Genomic DNA, 25613 nt, shown 5'->3' on the forward strand with positions numbered 1-25613 from the left:
GAGAAAAAGAGTGAGATCGGAAAATGGGAAAGACTAATGTGGATCCTGACATTTGGGCTATGATGAAATCTGGATTTTATTTTTTTTTCCTTTTGTTTTTTAACGTTAATCATAGTTTCAGTCTTAGGACTCGGGAAGGACCACAGGCATTGGTACTTGTGGCCTTCACCACCTTGAGGATTTATGGAACCTACATGACCCACCTTCTCTGCCCAGGTCAGTTCTCCTGACTGTCCACGTCCAACATTTTCTAATTATGACTTGGGTGTTCACTGTTTATATGAGAAGAATCTACACCTCTTACCCCCAATCTTTCAAAACAAGAAACTGGGAACCAGTTGGTGTTCCTATCCAGCTTAGGTGGCCATATATGAACCAGTGTCTTCTCCCTGTAATGTCTAGGTAGGCCGCTGGCTTGAGTGGCTCCACACCATTCTCAAAAACTTCATCAGAGAGGGTCAAGTGCTTGCTACGCTACATCACTTTAAAGAGGACCTGTCACCAGTTCAAAAGTAGCCAGTTTTTACTCTTCTTTTATTTTCCCTGATCCCCTGAGTATTTTAGTTTTGTTATGTTTTTTTAAATCCTCCATACGGCTCCAGAGTTATGGGTCTTTTTATTTGGTGCTACTTTTTATGTTCTGTATTAAGGAGGTATGGCCCACAGGATCCTCTGGGGTGTGTCTTTAGGCTGCTAAGCATTATTACGGTACGTTGTGAGACACGCCCCTTGTCAAAGACTATAAAAAAATTAACTAAATAGTAAGGCCTATATCTCTGTAATTGTATGGTGGATTAAAAAAAACAAAAACTTAATACTAAGGGTACAAAATAAGAGCAGAAACTGGCCACTTTTGATCTTATGGCAGGTCCTCTACAATCATAGAGGATTAGGTAGGGCCAGGTCCTATGAGATGGGTTATTATGAACCAAAATTAAGCTAATTTCAACCATGTGTATTCTGAGCATAAGCATTTATAGTGTGGAAGAGTAATCTGTCTGTCTTTTGGAACTAACATTAATGGAGGTTCAGTGACCCCCCCCCCCATTTATCAAATTCATCAATTTTAATTTGCCAAGAAAATGTGAATAGATACAGTAGGAGATACTGGATCGGTACTATTGGTGGTTTCAGCTGCTATACCAGTGATCTGTTGATCATCAAGGGGTCTTACTTCAGGGCAGAGGTTGCACAGATAGGACTGCCACTTTGAGGACATTTCATTTTTGGGAATTTTATCTCAGGAGGAAATTCTGATTGGCACTTTGGAAGAAAGCGTGGTACAGTAGGAGATATAGGGACGGTCCTTGGGTTGGTTTCAATTTCTGAACCCTACAATGATCTGATGATTGTCCAACGTACGTCCTTTATTTAGGGCAGGGCTTTTCTTTCAAAGTTATGACATCCCCTTTGAGGACTTTTCATCTTGGGGATTTTTATTTCACACGGAAATGCTCATTAACACATAAAAAGAAAATGAAAATGTGGAAAGATATAGTAGGACACATATGACCATGAGTGGTCCTTAATTTAGTCTCAGCTGATGAACCCTACTTTGATCTGTTGATCGTCAAAAGGTTCTCCTTTAGGGTGGAGCCTGCCCAGATAGGACAGCCCCTTTGAGGACTTTTCATTTTTAGGAATTTTATTTCAGGAGGAAATTCTCACTGGCACTTCGGAAGAAAGCGCTGAGCAGTAGGGGAAAAGTAAGGGTCCTTGATGTGGGTCTCAATTGTTGAACCCTACGGTGATATGATTCATACCAGGATCCTTCTTTAGATCTTGACTCGGGACATTTCATTTTTGGGAATTTTCAGGAGGAAATTCTCATTGGCACTTCAGAAGAAAGTGTGGTACAGTAGGAGATATGGGGACGGTTCTTGTTGTGGTTTCAATTTCTGAAGCCTACATGATTGTCCAACGACCGTCCTTTGAGGACTTTTCATCTTGGGGATTTTTTTTCATTTTTCATATGGAAATGTTCATTACCACAGAAAAAGAAAATGAAAATGTGGAAAGATAAAGTAGGACAAATACGACCATGAGTGGTCCTTAACTTAGTTTCAGCTGTTGAACCGTACTTTGATCTGTTGACCGTTAAAAGGTTCTCCTTTAGGGTGGAGTCTGCCCAGATAGAACAGCCCCTTTGAGGACTTTTCATTTTTAGGAATTTTATTTCAGGAGGAAATTCTCAATGGCACAGGAAGAAAACATTGAACAGTATGGGAAAAATAAGGGTCATTGATGTGGTCTTAGTTGTTGAACCCTACAGTGATATGATTCATACCGGGATCCTTCTTTAGAGTTTGGTTTGGGAACATTACATGTTTAGGAATTTTATTTCAGGAGGGAATTCTCATTGGCACTCCGGAAGAAAGTGTGCTACAGTAGGAGATACAGTTACGGTCCTTGATATGGTTTCAGTTGCTGAACCCTACAATGATCTGATGATTGTCCAGGGGTCCTCTTTTAGGGCTGGGTTGGCTTGCCCAGATACGGCAGCACCTTTGAGGACTTTTCATTTTTTGGATTTTTATTTCCCAGGGAAATACTTATTGACACTTGAAAAGAAAATGTGGTAAGATACAATAGGAGAAAAATTTAACAGGAACAGTCCCTAATTTAGTTTCAGCTTTTGAACACTTCAGTGATCTGTTGATCGTCAAGAGGGACTCCTTTAGGGTGGAGCTTGACCAGATAGGACAGCCCCTTTGAGAAGTTTTCATTTTTGGGATTTTTATTTCAAGGGGAAATGTTCACTACTGTAATGTTGACCATCCGTTGAGCCCTCGGTTCACATCGTACAGGGCACTGAAAAGCTCATGTCCTTTAGTGAACATTCCCTTGAAATAAAACATGAAGTATTTATGATACTTATCATAACCCCTTTTATTTACTGAAGGCAGATCCAGAATTTAGTGTTCAGACATATTCCTGAGAGACACATTTCACAACTTTTAATGCAAAGCAGAGGAACAGATGGAAGGCAACCCCCAAGTAACCCCAAAATCTATTTCCGCATCACAGATGAGAAGAACACTGGATAAATGCCTTCTCCTCGGTGACTGTTGTGGTTCTGCAGTAGTTTTTCACACTTGCTTAAGGAAGTTGTGGGCTCGAAAGTAGCTGAGTAACATATGGTTCCCATATATGAGAGCCTTACTGTATACAGACTTGGCTCACACAAGAGTCCAAGCTTCTGGTGATAATGGAACCAAGTCACATAGCAAATCCATTTTTGAGTGGATCCCTGAGTATTCCTATTAACTTCCATTACCAAAAAAATATCTCCTGCATGTAAAAAAAAACACATTACATTGGGGAACTACACGTTAAGTAATTCCCCACTATAAAACATAAAGTTGCTATACTTTAAATTGATAAGTATTTATACTATCCATATGGTCTTTACTTTTTTTTAAACCCTATTGTTACCTGGAAAATGTCCAAAATTAGATTAGCCACTGTTGATAGATCTACTATTTAACTCTCTTCTTAGTACTCTAAGTACACAAAGGTGAACTTTTCTAATTGGCTTGTGGATCTGATTAGCCAATAGGAACGCACCATGGGGATATTTTAAGCTATTCAAGGGATTTCATAATCTGTCAGCACTAAGGCGCAAGTATTGCACGCAGGTTCATCTGCCTATGATAGGGAGAGAAAGCAGTGGGACTCACCCAATCAGCTAGTTGTTGGTGGACATATCCGATACTCCTCATTGTACACAAAAAACCCTATTGATGCCAGGAAACTGTCTAAAATCAGATGACTTGCTGTTGACAGATTTATGTATCTCTTCTTAGTACTCTAAGTGCACAAAGGTGTGTGTAGTTTATTAATTCTTTAAAAGAAATTGCCTCATAAGAACAATTTGAGCTATTAAAATGAGTGCAGAATCTGTCAGCACTAAGGTGCAAGTACAGTATTGCGCTTGGGATCACCTGATGATGATAGGAAGACAAAGCAGTGGGACTCGCCCAAAGAGCTAGCTATTCGAAACAGTAAATACCTTTACATCCATTACGTTGGTCAGTGTCCACAGTGGACAGCACCACCACAGGGAAATTTTAGTATTACACAGTGCCCAGTGACATCAGTGGTCCATAACATAAATGGACATGAGCAGGATATATCCTTTCTAGTAGATATTCAGTCTGGATAATAGAAGCTGTACCTGAATCGGAAGATCTGCAGATCATTCCTCAAATTCATTAATGGGGTTTCTAAATGAGACAACTCCTTAAAAAAGTAATGACACCCACAATCCGTTAAGAAAAGCTTACCCATGTGCTCTGAAAGTATTAAATACAGAGGTGTAGTAAGAATGTTAGCTCCGTCATCCAAATAGCTAGCCTGCTTGCTGATGGTTTCCTTGTAATAATAGCCTTTTCTTCTGATTTTAACCTTTAACTGTATAATACAGCTCAAGAAATTTGAGTTGAGGAAATGATATCCACTGCAAATGGATATTTTTTTTAACTCTGGAGGATAACATATGGCAGTCACTGACAGTGCCAAAAATACAAAGCATCATAGTCATCCAAAAAAAAATAAAAACAGCAGATCACGATGCACATGATAAATCAGTTGATTCATAGCGGACGTGTTCCTCAAGCTGCTATCTCAAAATATTTAGCGGAGAGTGCAATATCTAACATATGGCAGCAATCAGCTTCATGTCATCATTCATGGGTTATGAGATATAAACTATCAAGTGTGGAGATCACAGAGACTAACAATGGAGTAAACATGACACACCCAGCGAGCAAGTAACATCTCGAAAGAAGATTAGTCCACCAGCGGCTCCACCTAGGTAATAGAATACAAAAGAGATTTTGATTCTGAATGTTCTTCCTATTAATGCTTGAGACGAGACACAGATCCCTTTATTCTTGTTTTCTGCTTTGCTTATTCTTCCCATGTTGGATGCACACATTGTCCCCCCATGTTGGATGTTTGCATTGTCCCCCCCATGTTGGATGTATGCATTGTCCCCCATGTTGGATGTATGCATTGTCCCCCCCATGTTGGATGTATGCATTGTCCCCCATGTTGGATGTAAACATTGTCCCCCATGTTGGATGTAAACATTGTCCCCCATGTTGTATGTAAACATTGTCCCCCATGTTGGATGTAAACATTGTCCTCCCATGTTGGATGTACGCATTGTCCCCCCATGTTGGATGTACGCAATGTTTCCCCATGTTGGATGCACACATTGTCTTCCCATCTTGCAAGTACATATTGTTCCAACCATATTGGATGTACGCAATGTCCTCCTGTGTTGAATGCACACATTCTCATCCCATGTTGGAAGAACGCATTATTCTCCCATGTTGGATACATGCATTGTCCCCCCTTGTTGGATGTACACATTGTTCCCCCATGTTGGATGTTGGATGTATGCATTGTCCCCCATTTTGAATGTACGCATTGTCCCCACTTGTTGGATGTATGCATTGTTCCCCCATATTGGATGTATGAATTTTTACATTTTGGATGCACATATTGTCCCTCCATGTTTGATATATGCATTGTTCCCTCATGTTGAATGTATGCATTGTCCCCACATATTGGATGTAAACATTGTCCCCCACGTTTGATGTACGCATTGTCCTCCCATGTTGAATGTACGCAATGTTCCCCCATGTTGGATGCAAGCATTGTCCCCCCATGTTGGATGTACACATTGTTCCCCCATGTTAGATGTACATATTATTCCCCCATATTGGATGTATGCATTGCCCTCCCATGTTGGATGTACGCATTTTCCCCACATGTTGGATATATGCATTGATGCCTCATGTTGGATGTATGCATTGCCCCCCCATGTTGGATGTACACATTGTTCCCCCATGTTAGATGTACATATTATTCCCCCATATTGGATGTATGCATTGCCCTCCCATGTTGGATGTATGCATTGCCCTCCCATGTTGGATGTACGCATTTTCCCCACATGTTTGATATATGCATTGATGCCTCATGTTGGATGTATGCATTGCCCCCCCATGTTGGATGTACACATTGTTCCCCCATGTTGGAGGTACACATTGTTCCCCCATGTTAGATGTACATATTATTCCCCCATATTGGATGTATGCATTGCCCTCCCATGTTGGATGTATGCATTGTCACCACATGTTGGATATATGCATTGATGCCTCATGTTGGATATATGCCTTGCCCCCCCCCATGTTGGATGTACACATTGTTCCCCCATGTTAGATGTACATAATATTCCCCCACATTGGATGTATGCATTGTCCCCACATGTTGGATGTATGCATTGACCCCCATGTTGTATGTAGGTATTGTCCCCCATGTTGCATTTAAACATCATCTACCCATGATGGATGTACGCATTGTTATCTCATGTTAGATGTCATTTTTAAGAAACAGAATGTTGGAAGGTAATTGACAACTGCTCTGAGCATGTTTACGCAATTCTGAACCACACCCACATGGCTACAAAGACTTGATTTACATACAGGAAAGAGGAGGCCATATCTCAGAAACAGAGAGTTTCAGGTTTTAGAGAAAAACAATGCCGGATTCAGGAGAACAGCTGCATTTACTCCAGGTAAAAATTTTTTACATATTTATGAAAAGTGACAGGATCCCTTTAAAGACTAGCCCTTTAAAGAAAATCAAGGACAGTTTTAGGAGGTGGAAAACTTGCCACATAACCAAAACCCCTATCTCTTAGTGACCCTCAGAGAAAGGATCTCCAGGAGCACACTACAGCCAACTGTTATTTAACCGTAGTTTATGTGGGAATAATATGGCAGTACTATACGGCTTCTATAAGGGAGTATTATTCATATATGGCTCATTATTTGGGCATTGGTGTTGGTAATATATGGGCTGTATGTGGCAGTAGTATATTGTGCACTGAGTGATGGTATGATGTTATTACATGGGCAAAAAGTCTTTGCTAGTTTCCCAGAACCCTATCTGTATTTCATAAAACCCGCCCCTGCGGAACTGGATAATTCTTTATCCTAGCTGCGTGCAATAAACTTTGCTAATAATCATTTATATCAATAATTACTCCATTATGTGCAGATTATCTCAACCTAGTTTAACAATTCAGAGGTAAAGCATTATCTAAATGAATGCAGATACTCTTCTGCGTAGAGCAACCCTGAGAGTTGCGGCCAAATAATTGACATGGAAACTTAATACTCCACTAATGCAATGTAAGTAACTAAACAAGTCAACCAGTTCATACTGCGAACATAAGGCAATCATTGGCTAACCATGGAAAGCCATATGTAAAGCCGGAACCCCCTTACAATTCTACTCAGGTTTCGGGAATAAGACCTCATGCACGTGGAAAATTGCAGGGCCGTATTGTATGGATACATAGTACTGTGGCCATAACACACTACAAGCCTTGAAGAAAAAAAAAATTAAAAGTAAGAAATATTTTCCATGGAGCCATGAAATTGAGCTGTTAAAGTAAATTATTCTGTGCTTCTGGGACACCCAAAAATCAGCTGCTTAGACTCCTAAAAAGAACAAGGGTTTTAAGTAGCCGGACCACTTCTCTGAGGTTTGAGACTGAATGGAGCATGCTTGTTGCAGTTAAGTATAGTGCTCCAATGTTATGTAAGTGCGCATGCACAGCCATATTGCTCCATTCACTCTCTCCCTGAAGTGAGACTGAACAGTGGCGCAGAGTGAGGCTCACCTAGTAAAGCAGACCCACTAAGCCCCAGATCCAGGTAGGTACACAGTCCCCGGACCTCTTCTCTAAGGTTTACGACTGAATGGAGAATGCGCGTTGCAGCCAAGTATAGTGCTCAACTGTTCCATAAGTGCGCATGCGCAACAATATTGTACCATTCACTCTCTCCCCAAAGTAAGACTGAACAGTGGCTCAGAGTGAGGCTCACCTAGTAAAGCATACCCACTAAGCCCCGAGTCCGGGTAGGTACACAGTCCCTGGGACCTCTTCTCTGAGGTTTACCAATGAATGGAACATGGATGTTGCAGTAAAGTATAGCGCTCAACTATTCCATTTGAGCGCATGTGCAACCATATTGCTCCATTCACTCTGTACCTAAAGTGAGACTGAACAGTGACTCAGTGTGAGGCTCACCTAGTAAAGACCCACTAATCCCCGGGTCTGGGTGGGTACACAGTTCCCGGACCTCTTCTCTGAGGTTTACAACTGAATGGAGCATGCGATGCGCATTGCAGCTAAGTATAGTGTTCAACTGTTCCATAAGTGCGCATGTGTAACCATATTGCTCCATTCATTCTCTCCGCGCAGTGAGGCTGAACAGAGGCTTTCGACTCTTAATTTTGGTGATCGTTGGTGGCCACCGCAGCCAAGAACAATACTCACCTTTTCAGTCACCCTACAGATATTGAACAGACTGGTATTGCGCATGCGCAACCATATTGTTCCATTCACTCGCTCCTCGTAGTGAGGCTCAGTGTGAGGCTCACCTAGTAAAGTAGACCCACTAAGCCCCAGGTACAGGTGGGTACACAGACCCCGGACACTTGTGCAGCTGGCAAGTTGGCATGTGGGAATTGAGGACGTGGAATTTTGGGAGCAGCAGGAGGGATGAAGCAGAAGTCGGGACTCGAAGCAAGTTAAAGCACGGTGTGCACAGAAGGTGGAGAACAGCAAAATAAAGTCTTGAATCTCAAAGACCGCCGTGGAGCATAACAGAGAGCAGCAGACCGAGGTGAAGGAAGCAGAGCCCAGGATAACCGGGTCAGGTGCGTAACACTCAGGACCCTTGTTTTAGGAGTAGGGTCTCAAGCGATCAGTCATCGATCTGGAAACAAATAACATAACCCCTTAAGGTTATGCCTTAGTCTTACATGTAACCACATAACAAACCCATCATATATTAATGACCAGATGAATGAATATAGTAGATCATCAAAAGTACCTAAAAAGTACAACTTTTTGTTTTTAAGTAACTTTTTATGTAGGAAACCAACAGCCAGAAAGCTCAAAACAAAATATGCATAAAATATAAGTTACCGGAGGAATAAAACAAATGTTCTAAACTAGTGGACAGTCCAATGTGCGACATTTTCCCACTTATCCCATGAAAAGAATCCACGAGATGCCGGATGTGAAACCTGTCTCCAAAGTTTATTTTGAATTGCAGAGAATATCAGAACAGGCAGCGATTCAGAGTAGGAGGATGATGCATGAAGCATAGGGCTGGAGACGACTAAAAAAAGCCTCACAAACAAACAAAAACAGGCAATAAACAAGCTGTTCCAAGGAGAGCGCTCAGATGATGTCGAAGAGTTCCTGTGCCATATTACACTGTACACAATTAACTGATTCATATCTTGAGGGATGTATGTTAGCAATTAATTGACAGTCAGAAAAAGGCCAAAGAGCCAAACTATAAACTCACATAAGAAATGAAATATTTGGGGCTTAATGTGCAAGTCGCTCTTGAATGTAATTTTACAAATATGAACATTGATCTCATAAAAAGTTAAGTAATTTATTACATCACTGATCCTGAGTTACATCCTATATTATACTCCACAGCTGCACTCACAATTCTGCTGGTGCAGTCACTGTGTACATACATTACATTACTGATCCTGAGTTACATCCTGTATTATACTCCAGAGCTGCACTCACTATTCTGCTGGTGCAGTCACTGTGTACAGACATTACATTACTGATCCTGAGTTACATCCTGTATTATACTCCAGAGCTGCACTCACTATTCTGCTGGTGCAGTCACTGTGTACATACATTACATTACTGATCCTGAGTTACATCCTGTATTATACTCCAGAGCTGCACTCACAATTCTGCTGGTGCAGTCACTGTGTACATACATTACATTACTGATCCTGAGTTACATCCTGTATTATACTCCAGAGCTGCACTCACTATTCTGCTGGTGCAGTTACTGTGTACATACATTACATTACTGATCCTGAGTTACATCCTGTATTATACTCCAGAGCTGCACTCATTATTCTGCTGGTGCAGTCACTATGTACATACATTACATTACTGATCCTGAGTTACATCCTGTATTATACTCCAGAGCTGCGCTCACTACTCTGCTGGTGCAGTCACTGTGTACATACATTACATTACTGATCCTGAGTTACATCCTGTATTATACCCCAGAGCTGCACTCACTATTCTGCTGGTGCAGTCACTGTGTACATACATTACTGATCCTGAGTTACATCCTGTATTATACTCCAGAGCTGCACTTACTAGTCTGCTGGTGCAGTTACTGTGTACATACATTACATTACTGATCCTGAGTTACATCCTGTATTATACCCCAGAGCTGCACTCACTATTCTGCTGGTGCAGTCACTGTGTACATACATTACATTACTGATCCTGAGTTACATCCTGTATTATACCCCAGAGCTGCACTCAATATTCTGCTGGTGCAGTCACTGTGTACATACATTACATTACTGATCCTGAGTTACATCCTGTATTATACTCCAGAGCTGCGCTCACTATTCTGCTGGTGCAGTCACTGTGTACATACATTACATTACTGATCCTGAGTTACATCCTGTATTTTACCCCAGAGCTGCACTCACTATTCTGCTGGTGCAGTCACTGTGTACATACATTACATTACTGATCCTGAGTTACATCCTGTATTATACCCCAGAGCTGCACTCACTATTCTGCTGGTGCAGTCACTGTGTACATACATTACATTACTGATCCTGAGTTGCATCCTGTATTATACTCCAGAGCTGCACTCACTATTCTGCTCGTGCAATCACTGGGTGGCAAGATGTAATATAGTCCAGAGCTACATCCTCACCCCTTCTCAACACAACAAGACCAAAGAAGGAAGGATTGGGCTTACTGAATTTTAGATCGTGACCCTTTTCTTTTCAGGGAACATGAGCCACCAGATGTATCTGACGGTATCTGACAGCAAACTTCTCCCCTTTCCCAGTTATGGTAAAAATACATGACACCTTATCACTGGGTCCAATGTAGGTGAGACCTTTGAGCTGGGTACTGGGATTATATCTAAACCTTTTGTAAATTACATTTTGGACCCTCAACTGTAAATTTCAAAGCACGTGTCAGTTTTCCTGGAGTGTTCCTTTATGACGTTTCTTACTATGCAAGCTCTCCTATTATGACACTTATTAAATGTTGAACAATTTTATGTATATGCTATGCACAAAATTCTTCAACAGTTAATGAGGGCTATTAAGGGAGAGCTTGTGTAGTGAGAAACTTCTTAAAGGAACACTCCAGGAAAACTGACACCCTATCTCTGTGTGAGGCACCGCCTCCTCTGAAGTTGATCTAGGCACAATGTGGTATATTATTTTTCCCAGGTAGTGTTACAAGTGCGTCCTGTCCTCCTGGGACATCTGGGGTTAGGCGATCATTAAGTATTGTTTAATCGCAGGTCTTCCATTTAGCCTGTGTGTTTTGTTCCTCATATTAAATGGACCTTGTTTCCTTTGGTACTGAAGAGGTTAAAGACTCTTCGTATGCTGGTTAGAGACAAGCAGCTCCATCTCACAGCTGCTCCTGCCCTGCTCATTTCCTCTCTCTACAAAACCTGGCCAGACCTTCTCATCCTCGCTAGCGAAAGTTTACTTCCCGGCTTGCTGGAGTTGGTGTGCTGAAGTTGGAGTTCGTAGTTGCTGCTGGAGATTGTTGTCTGCTGCTTTTGGGTGTATGCTTTCTTCACTATCCTATTCCCATTTGGTTTGTACCTTCCTATCCTTCCCTATATTTCTCTATACCCTTGGTGAGTGTTTTTATATGCAAGTTGCTTTTTGTTATCCCTGTTTGTCTTACATGTTTATACACTAACATATCTGTCCCAGGCCTCCTGAGGTGGAACAGGGGACAGCTTAGGACATTAAGGAGCAAGAGAAAAAAAAATAATTTTGCAAATGGGGTCAATATAGCTGGGTAGGGTAACATTCAGGTTTTGAGGTCTTTCTGGAACATGATGGAGATTTTAGAGGTCTAAAAGGGGAAACATCCATTGTTTTTGCTGTGTCTATCTTTTGGGGAAGAACCATTTCCTTCTGATATAAACCCAGTGGCCTCCCACACATTTTATTGAATGTAGGAGTAATTGTGTATGCGCCCTGTAATTCAATATTCGGCTGTGATGCAGCCGCAACCTCACATCCCCCCAGCAGGACCAGCGAGCGTACGTGCCTGGATTTCTGCAGAAGAGGAATGAGATTCCGCCAGCAATCTCTGCAGTATTGAGCAAAATACCAGATCCACGGGAGCGGGGGAAAGCTGGAGAAGTCACATCTGATGAAGGATTGTGTGCAGAAATAAGAACACAGAGACATCTGCTCGCAAGGGCTGCGGATCCTGGTGGAAAAATAGCTGCAAATGTAGGAATAGATTCAGGAGTGTACATAACATAGGGGCAGACTATGGGGTCCAGAAAGATATGGGGGCCTAGGGGTCCAGAACTAATTGGTTCCAATTAATTTTTGAAGTGATTAGTGAGAACCTGTGTAGGACTTCCCCATCTCCTTTTGCGAAAAATCGGCTTAAGAATTAACCCAAGGGTGATGTAAAGAGCATAAAGGAGTGTCACCTATAAATGGGCTCGGGCCAGAAATCCTTGATAAAATCACCGAGCAGACCTTGGTGTCTCCAGGTTGATGATATAGACCAGGGGTCCCCAACCTGTAGCTTGGGAGCCACATGTGGCTCGCGGTTCCATGAATTGTGGCTCGCGACTGTCTGCCAGATTGGTGCGTTAGCTCCAGGTCTAGCAAACAGGTATGAAGAGAACATCTCAAAATGGTGAATTTTTGAGTAGGCCTGCACAGAAGAGCAGATCTGGATGCACATATACTGGTCTTAGGGGTTTAGAGATGTATTACGCATGGTACGCTGGAGACAGGATGATACTACCTGTTAGAGAAGGTTCTTGAAGCTGGATGTGACAGTGTGTTTGGAGTCCTTGATGGGAGAATACTGAATGGGGGTATGGTTGGAACGACTCCTGGATCTCAGTGTACTTCTTCAGAGTGATTTATGTGGAAAAGCTTTGGTTATGGGGGCTTTGGTTGATACTACTTTGAGGGGGGTGGGAGATGGATGTGCTCGCGACCCTCTCTCAGTGCTGAATGTGGCTCTCAAGGTCAGAAAGGTTGGTGACCACTGATATAGACCGTGCTGGGCATCTCAGGGGACATCGAAAGCTTAGGAGGATCTGTAAGGGCCCAATCATACCAGGCCAGGAGAATGGACCCGATATGGAAGAACATCAAGTCTATAGGAACATATTGTACATATAGGTACTGACGTGCCGCAGAATGGAGAAAGAAAAGGTAGAAATGGGACGGATGGATAGATAATAGATATTCTGGAATACAATAATCTAATATTGCAGCATTCTGAATTACACATTGTCTGGCCATTTCTATGGTGTGTGGGGTTGTAATAGATTTTACATCTTGAGCAGACGTTCCATTATTCAGCCCTCTGCCTTTCTGCTCCCGGTAATGACAGATTTGCGGCGGAATGTTCCCAATTTAATGTTCCTGATACCACAGTCAATACTCTGACAGTTCTTGTCACACACAAGTTATTTTGAGAGGCGACGCTGCGGCAGGATTCTGATCGTGGTCAATCACAGAGCCATTTTGTGATGTCGGAAGGAGGCAGCTCTGATTTTACAGCAGATGAAACGACGTGTGACTGCAGAGATCACAGCGCAGCTCCGGATTGTACAATTCCTCCAATATCTCTTTCCTCATATTGATACAGAGGCTTTGAAATGCGCTAGTGCGGCAGATATTACAGCAGGGCTCGCCTCCGGGGGAACTGAAGGTATTATGGAATTCAATATATAGTAATTACATCATATACACACGTTATATATTATATAGCTGAGCAGGGAACCTTCACTGTCCCTATGATGCTAACAAGCGCTTGTGATCATCTGATCTCATATGAAAGGGGTTGTCTATGATGAGACAAACAGTTCAGTATATTTCTCACATGTCAAAAGACCCAGTTTTTGGGGGACAATCCAACAAACCAAACCAAGAAAGGGGTGATTTATGTACATTTGCACCAAAATTGGTCATTTTTGGATATTTCTGAATAGGGCTTAAAAGTTTTGGGGAGTCCTGATATCAGTTAAATGTAGCTAAAAATGGTCTCAAATCCTATCCTCCCTATCTGTATCTTGCCATTCATTTGCTTTAAAAGGGCTTCATCTGCAATCTTCCAGCACTATAGGACAGGAGAGCAGGAGTAGAGAGACAAAGACCTGCCCTCACTTCCTAAAGAGAATAAGATCTGTCCCTCTTCCTGTAAGGAGACAAAGACCCTCCTCTCTTCCTGTAAGGAGACAAAGACCCTCCTCTCTTCCTGTAAGGAGACAAAGACCCCCCTCTCTTCCTGTAAGGAGACAAAGACCCTCCTCCACTTCCTGTAAGGAGACAAAGACCCTATTCTCTTCCTGTAAGGAGACAAAGACCCTCCTCTCTTCCTGTAAGGAGACAAAGACCCCCCTCTCTTCCTGTAAGGAGACAAAGACCCTCCTCTCTTCCTGTAAGGAGACAAAGACCCTCCTCTCTTCCTGTAAGGAGACGAAGACCCTCCTCCACTTCCTGTAAGGAGACAAAGACCCTATTCTCTTCCTGTAAGGAGACAAAGACCCTCCTCCACTTCCTGTAAGGAGACAAAGACCCTCCTCTCTTCTTGTAAGGAGACAAAGACCCTCCTCTCTTCCTGTAAGGAGACAAAGACCCTCCTCTCTTCCTGTAAGGAGACAAAGACCCTCCTCTCTTCCTGTAAGGAGACAAAGACCCCCTCTCTTCCTGTAAGGAGACAAAGACCCTATTCTCTTCCTGTAAGGAGACAAAGACCCTCCTCCACTTCCTGTAAGGAGACGAAGACCCTCCTCCACTTCCTGTAAGGAGACAAAGACCCTCCTCCACTTCCTGTAAGGAGACAAAGACCCTATTCTCTTCCTGTAAGGAGACAAAGACCCTCCTCCACTTCCTGTAAGGAGACGAAGACCCTCCTCCACTTCCTGTAAGGAGACAAAGACCCTCCTCTCTTCTTGTAAGGAGACAAAGACCCTCCTCTCTTCCTGTAAGGAGACAAAGACCCTCCTCTCTTCCTGTAAGGAGACAAAGACCCTCCTCTCTTCCTGTAAGGAGACAAAGACCCCCCCTCTCTTCCTGTAAGGAGACAAAGACCCTATTCTCTTCCTGTAAGGAGACAAAGACCCTCCTCCACTTCCTGTAAGGAGACGAAGACCCTCCTCCACTTCCTGTAAGGAGACAAAGACCCTCCTCCACTTCCTGTAAGGAGACGAAGACCCTCCTCCACTTCCTGTAAGGAGACAAAGACCCTCCTCTCTTCTTGTAAGGAGACAAAGACCCTCCTCTCTTCCTGTAAGGAGACAAAGACCCTCCTCTCTTCTTGTAAGGAGACAAAGACCCTCCTCTCTTCCTGTAAGGAGGCAAAGACCCCCCCTCTCTTCCTGTAAGGAGACAAAGACCCTATTCTCTTCCTGTAAGGAGACAAAGACCCTCCTCCACTTCCTGTAAGGAGACGAAGACCCTCCTCCACTTCCTGTAAGGAGACAAAGACCCTCCTCCACTTCCTGTAAGGAGACGAAGACCCTCCTCCACTTCCTGTAAGGAGACAAAGACCCTCTTCCACTTCCTGTAAGGAGACAAAGACCAGCTCCACTTCCTGCAAGGAGACAAAGACCAGCTCCACTTCCTGAAAGGAAACAAAGACCCTCCTCTCTTCCTGTAAGGAGACAAAGACCATCCTCTCTTCCTGTAAGGAGACAAAGACCCCCTTCTCTTCCTGTAAGGAGACAAAGACCCTCCTCCACTTCCTGTAAGGAGATAAAGACCCTCCTCCACTTCCTGTAAGGAGACAAAGACCAGCTCCACTTCATGAAAGGAGACAAAGACCCTCCTCTCTTCCTGTAAGGAGACAAAGACCCTCCTCTCTTCCTGTAAGGAGACAAAAACCCTCCTCCACTCCCTGTAAGGAGACAAAGACCCTTCGCCACTTCCTGTTAGGAGACAAAGACCAGCTCCACTTCCTGAAAGGAGACAAAGACCCTCCTCTCTTCCTGTAAGGAGACAAAGACCCTCCTCCACTTCCTGTAAGGAGACAAAGACCAGCTCCACTTCCTGAAAGGAGACAAAGACCCTCCTCCACTTCCTGTAAGGAGACAAAGACCAGCTCCACTTCCTGAAAGGAGACAAAGACCCTCCTATCTTCCTGTAAGGAGACAAAGACCCTTCTCCACTTCCTGCAAGGAGACAAAGACACTTCTCCACTTCCTGTAAGGAGACAAAGACCCTCCTCCACTTCCTGTAAGGAGACAAACACCAGCTCCACTTCCTGCAAGGAGACAAAGACCAGCTCCACTTCCTGAAAGGAAACAAAGACCCTCCTTTCTTCCTGTAAGGAGACAAAGACCCTCCTCTCTTCCTGTAAGGAGACAAAGACCCCCTTCTCTTCCCGTAAGGAGACAAAGACCCTCCTCCACTTCCTGTAAGGAGATAAAGACCCTCCTCCACTTCCTGTAAGGAGACAAAGACCAGCTCCACTTCATGAAAGGAGACAAAGACCCTCCTATCTTCCTGTAAGGAGACAAAGACCCTCCTCTCTTCCTGTAAGGAGACAAAGACCCTCCTCCACTCCCTGTAAGGAGACAAAGACCCTTCTCCACTTCCTGTTAGGAGACAAAGACCAGCTCCACTTCCTGAAAGGAGACAAAGACCCTCCTCTCTTCCTGTAAGGAGACAAAGACCCTCCTCCACTTCCTGTAAGGAGACAAAGACCAGCTCCACTTCCTGAAAGGAGACAAAGACCCTCCTCCACTTCCTGTAAGGAGACAAAGACCAGCTCCACTTCCTGAAAGGAGACAAAGACCCTCCTATCTTCCTGTAAGGAGACAAAGACCCTTCTCCACTTCCTGCAAGGAGACAAAGACACTTCTCCACTTCCTGTAAGGAGACAAAGACCCTCCTCCACTTCCTGTAAGGAGACAAAAACCAGCTCCACTTCCTGAAGGGAGACAAAGACCAGCTCCACTTCCTGAAGGGAGACAAAGACCCTCCCTTACTTCCTGTAGAGAGACAAAGACCCACCCCCACTTCCTGTAATCCTTCTCAGCATTTCTGCTGCTGGAGATGGTGTACATTTGACAATAAGCAATGGATAGACAGCTAGACAGAAGAGAACCACCTAAAGATTATCATTTTCAAGTGTTTTTAGGGGTAATACAACATAATTTTTAAATAGAGTGATTTGTAGTTTGTCTCTTTATCACATCACCTATCAAATGAGATCAAGTTGTCTGAAAGTACAGTGGACATTTTATTGTTGGTAAGTATGCATGTTTTTAAGCTGGGTAACAACACATATAGTTTGACCCTAGATCCAACACAACTTTCTAGCAAAAAGATAGAAGGTATGGTATAATTCTAAGTGTATGTTAGCACAACTGATGATCAAGAGCTTCATGGATTAGGATTCTAAACCCGGACAGGCCACATAAGTCTGAGATCATTACACACAGTGCCAAGCGGTGACCTGAGTGAAGTAAAGCACTAATTTGTGGCAACAGTTTAGGAGAAGCACTCCGTATGACAATGCACGCCATGAATGGAGGACGTTAACTCTACAGAACCATCTTGGACTGAACTTCAACTATGAGTCATCATTAGCACCCATAATCCACACCAAACCTTTCAAAAGCCATGTACCAAAGCCAAGTATAAAGTCTTCAAAAAAGCAGCAAAAACATGATAAACTATTCGTATAGAGGTATCAGTGACACTAGGGTCCTGGTGGCCTAGAGGACCCAAACTTCCTCATTACACCCCCATAATAATGTCTAAGGTTCTTTAATAAGGTCTAGTGATACAGAGGTAGGAGTGAAACTTGTGTCCTCAAGGTTTAGTGGTCCTAACCCTCTTCGATAAAAGAAAATACCAGCACTACAAATTAAACCAGCTCGGTAGAGGGTCAAATTTCACATTGGGAGCCAAGAGTTAATTTACAAACCAGCAAAAACTCCATATTAATGTCCAATGTTTGGGAACAAGATCTACTGTATGTGTACAGAGGTAGTAGTCACACATGGGTTCTGGTGGCCTAGGTGGCACACACTTCTTCAATATGAATATACACAAGTATCTAAAATGGCATGTGGTAGCTGGGAGTCAGACAGGAGCTATGAGTTGTACCCCTGAAAAATTTCATAATGTTAAAGATTTTGGAAAAAGACTGAGATACAGGGGTTGCAGAACTTGCAGTCACACTTGGATATCCAGACATCTAGGGGGCTCAATAATCTTAATATAAGAAGACACAAGTATCAAAAATGGCACCTAGTAGTTAGGGGAAGTCTTCCACTTGAGAAAGCAGTTACATTAGAAGCGAAACGCGCGTCGGGGTCTTTGTTGGATCCAAACCCGGTGTCCCGTGCTCGCTCCCCTTACTGGTAAGTTCTGCTTCATTTTGCTTACTTACAAATGTGGTGAGTTTTCACCGTCATGTGTGGCATTGATACTTTTTAGGAGCAACTCTCTGCCCAGGCACTTTATTGTATAGCTGGCAGGGTACACTGGGGCTTTTTCCCTTCAGTCCATCCTTTTGTAACTTTTATTATTATCTATACATGCACTTTATTGTTATTGTTATAACTTTTTGATATGATACTAATAAAAATTTGTATTTTATACACATTTACTCCTTTTCCTCTTTTGTTCACATCTTGTATGGAGTTAGTGTCTTTCCCAGTTTCTGGGTTGTTTTGCATTATTTAGTGCTTTTGCCTCTGTAATTAACATGATACCTGGTATTGTTATTATAACGTGTGTGTAGGTGTACATAGTGTGTGTAATATGTGTGCACGTGTACATAATGTGTGTGTAGGTGTATATAATGTGTGCACATAATGTGTGTAATTTGTGTGTAGGTGTACATAGTGTGTGCAATATGTGTACAGGTATACATAATGTGAGTAATACATGTGCATGTGTACATAATGTGAATGTGAATAATGTGGGCAAGTGTACATAATGTATGTAATATGTCCTTGGAGGTGTACATAAATACTGACCTGTAAAAACATACGTATAGTACTTTGCAAAAATGATCACCCCCTAGCCACTCTCGTGTTTCAGCGCAAAGAAGTTTACATTCCGCACCATTCATCATAGTCTTATCAGAAATCCCCATCTGTGCATCTGTCTTGGTTAGCTCTGATGAGTCGCCAACTAGAAACCATGAAACATATAGAGCTCCCCATGTTCCCGATGGAAGTCACGCTTTACGCTTTTTATTTAGTTGCTAAAAAAGAGTGTAACAGGGAATCCTGCCAGCTCAGAGGCCAATATAGACCAGATAGACCAAGCAAAATGTGCTACAAGCGGATGAGCCCGGGAAAATGATAAATCACCTGATCCGAGCGCGGGTGGTGCGTCTACACGTGATTACGAGGCTATTTTGGAGGTAGACCCATTGGACAGATCCTTGTGATTATTAGCAACAGAGGGGCCCTTTTACCTGATTTTCTACCAATCAATCCATTTGTGCCGGGCTGCGGGATCACATGGTGTTTTCTGAAAAACATTGACTCGGATGATCATGTACGAAACGTTGTTTTACTTGTGAAATCCAGGATAAGGGACACCCTGAAGTCATGAAACCAAAATTCAAGGAACCTTGGCTGAAAGCTTCTCAGCTCTCGGACCCCTCCAATCTTTTTACATATTCTTAGCAGAGATGAACCCTAGTCTGGCGTCTAGTCCGGTCCAGCATCTATTCCAGTCCTCCATGACAACCGTTCTTCACTTCTACACCCGGCAACCCTGGCACTTACTAGGCTTCACCACGTCATGTGAGGCCTAGTTACTATATCTGACGCGATGTCAGACTCATGACCTGTTTTGCACCTGTGAAGGTGTTAATTGTCATGCTGTAGTTAAGATTTTCACCAATATCATATAGCTAGACGACTTTCATGATATATTTTTACTGAACCTACGACGGCCTAGTGAGAGTCGCTATGGGGTCCAGTTTTAGGCCAAGCTGGATGGATCCTTTTTTTTATGGATAGTAGCAAACAACCATCATATCTTCTGGTACCAAAGCCCTTGAAGGCCATGCCCATCCACACCAAATTGTTGTCCCCTCTAGATGACAGAGCACAACGAAAGAAACCTCGAGGAACCACATCCTTGAGGAACATCAAGGAGGCTTGCCAACTCTTCCGGGAGTCCAGAACCTGTCCCCTTTGTCCCAGGGGACCCTCCCGTATTAACCAGTAACCTAGGAGGGTCCCACTGACATTTTTTTCTATGTTGCCGCCTCTACCTCTCTGTGTCATCCTTTGCCCATAAAGTATTCTAGATAACTACTGGAATCTGGAGTGGGTGGTCCTCCAAAGATCAGGTCAAAATGATCTTCTGATATGTCATAGACCCAAATGAGAAGATCATAATGGTGAAGTATTAAAGAGCAATAAAGCCTTTGGCACTACTTAAAGATTTTCTAAAACCATTGGTAAACGATCCCTAAGTCAGATGGTGACCACCACCACTTTTGAAATCTGAGCCTACTCCTGCCTGTACTTAGGCTGTCCACTTTCTACTCGTTCCCTTGAAACGGACAACTATAATAGGTGATTATTGGAAGTCACAAGACCCCAGAAATGTAAAATTTAAAGGAACACTGAAGGAAAATAGAATAATATTGTATTATGAGCATTGGACGATTCAGAAGACACCAGGTATTACACAGGATATAGATCAGTCTTTTTCTACAATGTTCATTTAATAGGGGTCCAAAATTATGCTGAAACGTGAAAAGACGGATATATAAGAGACTACACGCTACCAAAATATTCAGCTAGATATTGTTTGGGTTACATGTCGGTGAACGGCCCCTTTAAGGAAGCGTAAATTAATTTCTACATATCCACTTTACTCCGTATATTAAAGCATTTTATGCCATTTGAACAACAGCTATTATACTAAGTACTTACACACTATGCATATTACCTGCTGCCTAGACTTATGTATTAATAGACAAATGTAAAATTATAGAAAAAATAAAAATAAATTAAATCTGTTTAACTCTAATTAGCAAATAAAAAGTAATTTTAAAATATAATTCTATGTATATCATAATTTTTTTTTCAAATGTATTTTTTATTAAGAGGACAAATCTGTCACTTTCCATAAATATGTAATATTTTTAACGTGGTGTAAATGCCGCTGTTCTCCTGAATCCGGCGATGTTTTTCTTCTGTTCCTGCGCCTCTCCGTTGCTGAGATACGGCCCCTTCTTCCCTGTATATAAATGTAGACTTCTTAGCCAAGTGGGCGTTGGTTCTAAACTTTTCTCATCTTGAGGACCACACCTGGTTGGCCAAAACTAATTTTATACAGGGAAAAGGAGGCCATATCTCAGGAACGGAGAGGCGTAGGAAGAAAAGAAAACCAACGCCGGATTCAGGAGAACAGCGGCATTTACACCAGGTAGAAAAAAAAAAAATACATATTTATGACAAGTGGCAGGTGCTCCTTAAGTACAGGGCCTGAGGTAAGTATTTAAATTAGGAAAAAAATAGGAAAATACTCATTTCGACTCTGTGTCTTCAGGCCTTGTGCTTAAGGTCCCCTTCCAAAATATCTAATGTAATGCCCCTGAATACGCAGATTTTTCAGAAAATTAGGTGCTGAAAATCCATTGCAAAATATAGTAGTGGCATTATAAATTACATTTCCTGTCATTCACATGATGTCAGGAAAATAGCAGCGCAGAAGGCCATTGCTGCGGGATTGAAATCTGTAGCATTTCAGTTTATGCTGCCATTATCATCACAAAAATAACCCTAATTTTTCTAATTGAAATACTTACCTCAGGCCCTGTACTTAAAGGTGACCCGTCACTTGCCATAAATATGCAATATTTTTATCTGCTCTAATAGCCACTGTTCTCCTGAATCTGGTGGTGTTTTTCTTTTGCCCTTGCGCTTCTCTGTTCCTGAGATATGACCTCCTCTTCCGTATAATTGTAGCCATGTCTAGACAACTGGGTGGGTGTGGTCCTAACCTACAAAGAAGTGTTGAGGATAACGCCCACTTGGCTATTTACATACCGGGGCCATATCTCAGGAACGGAAGGCGCAGGAACAAAAGAAAAACATTGCCGGATTCAGGAGAACAGAGGCATTTATACCAGGTAACCACAAAATATTTATGACAAGTAACAGGCGATATATATATATATATATATATATATATATATACAGCACTGTGCAAAAGTTTTAGGTAGGTGTGGATAGAATAGAAAATAGAAGTGATAATTAGTTTATTTTTGTCAACTAAGAAAATGCAAAGTGAATGAACGAAAGAGAAATCTAAATCAAGTCAATATTTGGTGACCACCTTTTGCCTTCATCAGTTTTTCTAGGTACTTGTCACTTGCCAACAGTTTAGGAGGAACTCAGCAGAGAGGTTGTTCCAAACATCTTGGAGATCCAACCTCAGATCTTCTTTGGATATCGCTTGTGCAAATCCTTCTGTCTCTTCATGTCATGGCTTCCAGGACTCCTTGTTTTTCATACTCTGAAGAAAACTGTTGATGATATTTCTTAATGACATTGGCTGTATATTTGGGGTTGTTGTCCTGCTGCAGAATACATTTGGAGTCAATCAGACGCCTCACTGATAGTATTGCATAATGGATATGTATCTACCTGTTTTTCGCTGCATTCAAGTCACCAAGAAATGTCCAATATTGAGGACCGTAGACGCAGTGTTCTGCCAAGGAAACTTAGTGCAGCAGATGAAAGACACACCATGCCTACTTCCCTTCAAAATCAGCAGTTGCCCAGCAGTGCCATCAACTCAGAAACGGCAGCAACCAGCGGGGCTCAGCTTAACCCAGTGTTCACCAACTCCGGTCCTCAAGAGACAATAACAAGTCATGTTTTCAGGATTTCCTTGGTGTTGGCCCAGGAGATAATTACAGGCAATAATTCCATCTTCTAGGCCATACGAAGAAAATCCTGAAAACATGATGTGTTGATGGCTCTTGAGGACTGGAGTTGGGGAATACTGGCTTAACCCATCTACTGTTCAGAGAAGTCTGGTCAGAAGTGGTCTTCATGGGAGTATTGCTGCCAAAAAACCCTACCTACAAGGCCAAGTGACTCAAATATGTATGAAAACATCAGAACTTGGGTGTCGAAAAATGTGAAATATTTGGCTGTAGCAGTTTGTTCCCAAGGGGCCGGGAGCGGCACAATAATGAGTGTCTGCAGGCAACAGTGAAGCATCAGGACGTTCATTGCAAATTTGGGGCTGAATTTCAGTAAACAGAGTTGGGGGTTTGTTCAGCATTAATGGTGGCCTCAATGGGCAGAAATCCAGGCAGATATGTATCCATCATGGAGGCATCCGATTGGCTCCAAATTTATTCTGCAGTAGGACAACGACCCAAAACATTCAGCCAATGTCATCAAGAACAAGCAGTCCTGGAAGTGGTGACACGGCCACCGCAGAGCCCTGATCTCAACATCATCCAGGCTGTCTGGGAATACATGAAGAGACAGAAGGATCAGCACAAGCGTCATCCACAGAAGATCTGTGGTTAGTCCTCCAAGATGTTTGGAACAACCTCCCCGCCGAGTTCCTTCAAAAGCTGCGTGAAAGAACAAGTGTATCTAGAAGAATTGACACTTGCATATACTGTAGGTACCATGGCTGTCTCCCACGGAATATGAAGAAGTGGAAGACATGGGGAGAGGGGAGAGGAAGAAAGAATATTCACATACTGGTACTTACTGAGCTCTGCAATACTTCCCACACGTGTGGCAAGCAAAGACTGCTCTATAGTCCTCAGTTCTGATTGGCTAAACATCTGTACATCACCTGGTTTATTTGGTCTTTGGTGATCTCTATGGAGGTTCAAACTGTCTGGAAGGCAGAGGACTCCTGAAAATACAAAACCAGAAGAAATAAGATTGCTGCGCTCTTTCCTCCTTACAAGATAAAGGTCAGCTAATTATGGTTAAGGGCTGCCTAATGACGTAGTGACTACCTCAGAGAGACTGTTCCTTCTGAGTTGAGCAACGTATCATCATTGTAATTATCTGAAGGCCACGATGCCACCTGGAAGAGCTCTTCTCGTAATCTAGACAACTAGTCCCATCGTTGATCAATTTAGAAAGAACAGCGCTCAGAAACAATGCAAATTTGTTATTATGGGGGGAAAATGTAGATATAGCAGAGCCCAATTTTGTCATGTAACCCAATTTGGCCCCATTACTCATTAGTAGCTTAAGAATGCAGCAAAGTTACTTGCCGGACCATGCAAAATCACCAAAAAACGAGGCAAATTACAAAATCAGCTTTGCTTTATCTGACAAACCCAGTTTTGCTAAATCTGTTAATTTCTTGAAGTGGACCTGTAACCAGATCAAAAGTGGCTAGTTTTTGTTCCTATTTTATTTCTGCTGCTCCCCTGAGTATTGCGTTTTTTGTTTTCTCAAAATCCGCCATATGGTTCCAGAGATATGAGCCTTATTATTCAGTGCTCATTTTTGTAGTGGGCGGTACTTACTGGGTAATTATGCATAGCAGTCTAAAGACACACCCCAGAGGAGCCTGTGGGCAAATAAATAGCTCATATCTCTGCAACCGTGTGGCAGATTTAAAAAAAAAACAAAAAACAGAATAATCAGGGGAGCATTAGGAATAAAATAAGAGCAAACACACAACACTTTTGACCGGGTGACATTTTTTTAAAAATATTTTCCCTCACCAAAGTAGCAGAAGTTTGGCTCTTCATCACTAAGGATACACTTTTAGCCACTTCCCCTCATTACGTTTGGTATATGTAATAACAATCTTCAATAAATAATATATCACTGTGCAATGTGCAACAGTGTACTGTAACCCATAACAACCAAATTCTGAAATGTATGGTTGGTTGTCATCAGATACAACACGTTCGCAGAATCGTATACATTACACCATAAGGCAAATTTTACAGGGTTCTTTAGTAAATATGGTGGAGCCAATTTTACACCAATTTTACCATTTTTACGCAATCATGGAAGTCCCCTTTAAATAAGACCCGTCGCCTGCCATAAATATGTATTTTTTAGCAGGTGTAAATGCCGCTGTTCTCCTGAATCCGGCGATGTTTCTCTTTTGTTCCTGCGCCTCTCCGTTCCTGAGATACGGCCCTCTCTTCCCGGATTATAAAGCTAGTCTTGTCAGCCATGTGGGCGTTGTCCTCAATTCTTCACCATGAAAGTGTCCTAGAGGACGACACCCATTTGGATAAAAATACATTTATATGCAGGGAAGAGGAGGCCATATCTCTGGAACGGAGAGGCGTAGGAAAAAAAGAAAAACATCGCCGGATTCAGGAGAACGGCGGCATTTAGCCGAGATTAAAAAATATGACATTTTTATTGCAAGTGACAGGTCCTCTTTAAATAAATATTGTCATTTTATACATAAATGGTTAAGCCACAGCAATCATTAGGTAAAATGCATATTTCTCTCCATCTCTACATCTGGAAAATCAGACAGTCCAGTGC

The 25613-nt window shown here is 42.4% G+C and overlaps 1 protein-coding gene across 2 annotated transcripts in view; it reads right to left on the reverse strand.

The window, feature by feature from the left end:
• The window catches only part of ABTB3 (ankyrin repeat and BTB domain containing 3), a 197622-nt gene that overhangs the window by 76572 nt on the left and 95437 nt on the right, over window positions 1-25613 (reverse strand). Inside the window, exon 2 of one of the 2 annotated variants that reach the window (XM_073567816.1) lies at window positions 23848-23997. The exons of the other annotated variant lie outside the window; for it this stretch is intronic. Coding sequence (XP_073423917.1) covers window positions 23848-23997 — 150 coding nt within the window. The remainder of the gene's footprint in view (window positions 1-23847; window positions 23998-25613) is intronic. 2 annotated transcript variants of the gene reach the window in all.

Source organism: Dendrobates tinctorius, unplaced genomic scaffold (assembly GCF_039654945.1).
Source record: "Dendrobates tinctorius isolate UK_male_01 unplaced genomic scaffold, ASM3965494v1 ptg000020l, whole genome shotgun sequence".
Lineage (NCBI taxonomy): Eukaryota > Metazoa > Chordata > Amphibia > Anura > Dendrobatidae > Dendrobates > Dendrobates tinctorius.